General features: G+C 53.0%; 1 protein-coding gene across 1 annotated transcript in view; it reads right to left on the bottom strand.

Moving 5' to 3' along the window:
* SOSTDC1 (sclerostin domain containing 1) overlaps positions 1-1,178 on the bottom strand; it is a 5,192-nt gene extending 4,014 nt beyond the window's left edge. The window contains exon 1 of the mRNA XM_069094435.1: positions 570-1,178. Coding sequence (XP_068950536.1) covers positions 570-819 — 250 coding nt within the window. The 5' untranslated portion in view covers positions 820-1,178. The remainder of the gene's footprint in view (positions 1-569) is intronic.
* Between the last annotated feature and the right edge of the window lie 3,478 nt (positions 1,179-4,656).

Raw genomic sequence — 4,656 nt, 5'->3', positions numbered from 1 at the left:
CACACACACACACACACACACACACACACACACACACACACATTGGACACATACGGAGTTCTTTAGGGGGAGTGCCTGGCCAGGCCACCGTTTCCCTATACACCCTGTCTCCCGGAATCAGTTTACAAAGTCCTCACTGTGTTCAAGGCGCTGTCAGTCCCCAACAAGGAATGCAGATTTCTAAACGCGGTGAGATCACTCCCAGGAGGGGTCTTCGAGTGCTTACAGACCCATCCCTAGAGGTGGGCGGGCGCGGGACACAGTGTCTAGGCAGCCGGTCGGTCAGGGAGCGGGCGCGCCGGCACGGGAGGCCCCCACCTTCTCCTGGGCAGTTCCAGACTATGCTCCGCAGCTCGGAGCCCCCGCACTTACTGCTCCCAGTTTCAGTCCCGCATCTGCCCACAGGCAGCCACGGCTGGGGACAGCCTCTGGCCACCTCTCTCGGCTCACGCCCCGCCCCGCGCCTCCCCCCGCGGGTATGTCCCACATTCCCACCCCCTGCCCCCAGGATCTCCTCCCGCCGGGCTCTGCCCCTTGCAGTGACCAACCCTCAGACAGCCCGCACTTACTGCTCCGCGCCTCCAGCCCGGAGCTCGCACCGCTTCCCGGGAGGCGGCCACCGTGGCGAGCCTGGTTCAGGGCACTGCTGTTCCCGCCGCCACCGAGGCCGATCGCAGGGGCTCCCCCAGACGACCCCGCAGCCGCCTTCACCACGTGCGAGTACAGGAGCTCGGTGGCGTCGTTCTTGAACCCCCAGCCGCCTCGGGCGAGGACGCAGGCCAGGAGCAGCAGCGCTCCAGGGCCGGTGGGCATCTGCATGGTGATCGGAGATGAGCTGGGGCAAGACGGGGCGAGCCGGGGAGAGACCGGGCTGCTGCGGAGGCAGCGGCTGAAGCAGCGGCGGGGGCAGCGGCGAGGGCAGCGCGCCCAGGGGGCCACAGGCAGGGGACAGCGCGCCACAGGGCAGGGGCAGGAGGGCCGTCTGCAGCCTCCGCTCCCCGTCTAACTGCCTCCCCGCTTGCCTGCGCGTCTGGCTCCCGCTCCCTCTGCTCACTGACCGTCTCACTGGCTTAACATGGGTGCCTCCGTTTCTCCGCCTACCTCCCTCGCTGCCTCCCTCTCTCTTGGCCCGTTTGCCGGCTGCCTAGCACGGTCTAAGTGGGAACTTTCTCCTGCCTTCCGTCATTTATAGGGACGCGGGGGGCTAGGGGAGGGAAGCCGGAGGGGGCGGGGCGGCTCTGTCCCGCCTTCAGGTGTAAAGTGGCCCTACTGCTGGAGGAAGACGGGGTAGGGGGGCAAGCAGCCCCCCCGCCTCCCCTTTCCTCCTTAACGCCTTCCCCCCCATCCCGTCCTCCCCCTTCCTCCAGGCGTGACCCGGCAAATGCATCTTACCAATGAAAGAGCAGACTGGGGGAGAGCGGGAGAGGAGGAGCCCCGAGGGACAGCCGCCCCGCCCCCCCGCCCGGGTCCCCTCCTTGCATTCTCGGGGACCTCTCTTCTCCGCTCTGTCCTCTCCCCTCCTGGGCCGCGCGGTCAGACCGGGGCCCTTACTCTGGCCCTCCCAGAATTGTCTCTCCAGGAGGAGGCTGGCAGATCGATGAGCGCACAGCTCCAAGTTAGCCAGACACAGTTGGGCTGCTAAGAACCAACTTTTAAAACGCGCTGTGTGCCCAAATCAGAAGCACCTCCAGCTTCATGGAAGCGAGGCAGCTTTGACCTCCTAGCCCGGTGCGTGCTTGGTCATGTGTGGCCCAGGGTCCTCTGCTGGGAGTGGAGAGAACAAGCCCGAATGCATGCATTTGGCATAGTGGGGCAGGCTGGGCAGTGAACAGACCCCGGCTCAGTTCTTGGCTCTGCCATTTAGTTGGTAGGCGTCTGGCCTTTAGCAAATCACTTTTCAGTTCTAGGTCTCGGTTTCCTCATCTATAAAACGAGGGGACTGCCCCCGAGATCCCTATAGTGCTGGATTTGGGGTTCTCTTCCTTTCTGCTCCTCATTTCGGCATCTGTGAATGAGGCTGCTCTCAGCTGATGAGTCCCTTGCAAGTCTTTGTGATGTCCAGAATTAATTTCAAATTTCAAATCCACAACCCCCCTGTGTGGAAGGGAACCAGATTCCAGAGTGCTTCCTTTGGGATAGACACCTAGTTCATAATACCTTGCTTTTAGTCTTTGAAAAGTTATTTGCATACATCCTCTCATTCAAGGCTCACCAGGACTCTGGGGGGAATGAAGGGTGGGTACAACTGTACCCCCCTTTTACAAAGCAGGCAAATGAGGCTGACTTACACAAAGACATGGATAGTAAAGATCTGGGAAGAGATTCAAAGGTCTATCTCCCTCGACTCTAATCCCAGATCTCTACCCCTGCCCCACCTGCCTCTGAACAGTCCTTTGGCTTCTGCTGGAGAGCAAACATCTTGCTCTGTGACCCTACACAGAGTGGAGGCTCCAGGGAGAAAGGCCCTACCCTCTTCTTCCAACCCTTTCCAAAAGTCCTAAAGTTTCGGCTGCTCCAGGAAACCTTCCAGCTATGGAGAACATCTGCTCTGGACTCTGTGCAGGGTTAAGACTGCTTTGTTTAGTTGGGCCCATGAGTGGCTGCTAGGCTGAAGCCTGTTGGTATGAGGACTTTTGTTTTCTCCTTTCTGCTCAGCACTGGACTTGCTACTAGTGTGTAGTCCCATATATTTAGTTAGGATGGGAAGTAGGAACCTGTCTATTTTCACTAAGAGTTTAAACAAAATAACTTCTTCAAGAACATTTAATAATTTACCATCCATTTAGAGTTGAAAAGCTGGGAAATAATATAATCCAACATCCTCGTTTTACAGATAGGGAAATTGAGGCCCAGCAAGAAGTTACTTGCCCAAGGTCACACTGGGGATAAGTGACAGAGTCAAGGTTTGACTGTAGGGCACTTCTAATTTGAACTCCAACCTCATTGCATCACATCACACTTGCTGGCCTTAGGCAAAATTCTGGAAAAAGGCCATTAAAAAGCAATAAACAATTTCCATCCTCTGATTTTGACCAAGACTTGCTGATACCATTTCTCCACTGGAATGAGGCAAACTCAAGGCTTTCTTCCAAGGAACATTCCCAAGGAATGCTATGGCATCCATGTGAATGCCTGTGGGAATGGGCAGAGACAGTAGCCTTTGAGAAATTTGATCTCCCTGACCAGTGACTATCAATAAGGTTAGCAAGAAGTGGGGAAATGATGGCAATGATGTCCCTAAGTAGGGTCACTATTATTAATCTCAAAGTCTCTACATAATGAATGAAATAAACATCTTAAGCCTCATCTAAGTGCAGGCATTATGCTAAGCCAGGGCATTTAAAGGCCTATAGCATACAGCTTCTACTCTTTCAAATGAGTTCATATTCTAATGGGTGAGAGAGCACAAGTATGGAACTGGAGGCTAGGGAAAGGGGTGTCCGGAGAAATACAGTTAGCAGGAAGTGATCCAGAGGGTAGTAAGATGACAAACTTTTCACAGCAGGAACAATGGCTTTATGGCGGTTTTGGGGAAGAGGAAGACACGGGAGGAGAGACATACACTCTGAGACCCGATGAAGGTGAGGCAGCCATGGGTCTGAGAAACTGATTGTCTATTGACTGAATGTGAGAGAAGGCAAACTACCATTGAAAGAGGCTTCCCCCTTAAATGTTACTGAGAATTCACTTGTGATATTAGCACTATAACACCATGACAATAATCGTGCATTTTAAGCAGGGGGACAATAGAATTGTCTCAAAGGTTCCTATTGGCCCTTCCCCTCCCCCTTTAGGGAGTTTGTTTTAGACAAACAGTCCTGAGCTATTACAGTCATTCTGAGTCCCCGGTTAGAAACATTCCTAACATTTAAGCAGAGATTGGTCTGTCTGCCCAAATGAGCATTTATACCTATTTCTAGCTTACCCTCAGTCTTTTGGGTAGTCGAGGTGGATTTTAGGTTACTGGGAAAACTAGGTAATGAAACAGCATGATAGATTCTAGTATCTGTGGATAGCCAGGAATGGAGAGAGCGAGGTGGAGAAAGAATGAATCTTCTGGGACTTTCCTCAGCTCTGTGTGATTCTGCTTGATATCTTCCTTCCTTCTCAGCTCAGTCCTCTCTTTGTACCTCAGGGCTGTTCTGGAATGCCAAGCCTTAGAATCTCTCCCTCTGCTTCTGATGCGGCCACCCCAGATTATCTCTTCCCCTCCCCTCTCTCTTCTGAAGAACCCCACTTCCAGACTCTTTCCCTCTTTCCTGTTGTCTCACTTTTCTCCTTCACCATTAGTATCTGTCCCCAGGTCTTTGAAGGAAGCTTTATTAGAATGACCTCTCCCTGCCTTGTCTCCTCTCTGGAGAGGGTGACTCAGGGCCTTCTGAGCTACACTTGCCAGACTTCTTTCTACTAAAGCAAATGGTGGCCATGCTCACTCTGATGTCAGGTCAAACTTAGCATTGTAAATCACTAACATTTGCAGACAGATTTTTAGTTTATAAATTATTTAACGATATCACCTCAAGTAGCCTTCACAATAGCCCTGAAGGTCTGTAGTACAGGTATGAACATCATTCCTTTGGAGGCACATCCTGAGGTGAGACAGGTGAGTGACTATGGTCACACAGAAGGAAGGCTTGATCCAGGTTTATGAACTCA

This window comes from Petaurus breviceps, unplaced genomic scaffold (assembly GCF_028583685.1).
Source record: "Petaurus breviceps papuanus isolate PSGF00001 unplaced genomic scaffold, PetGlider_PUasm1.0 218, whole genome shotgun sequence".
NCBI classification, from domain to species: domain Eukaryota; kingdom Metazoa; phylum Chordata; class Mammalia; order Diprotodontia; family Petauridae; genus Petaurus; species Petaurus breviceps.
Note: the sequence above shows the minus strand (reverse complement) of the source record. Positions and strands in the feature narration are given on the sequence as shown.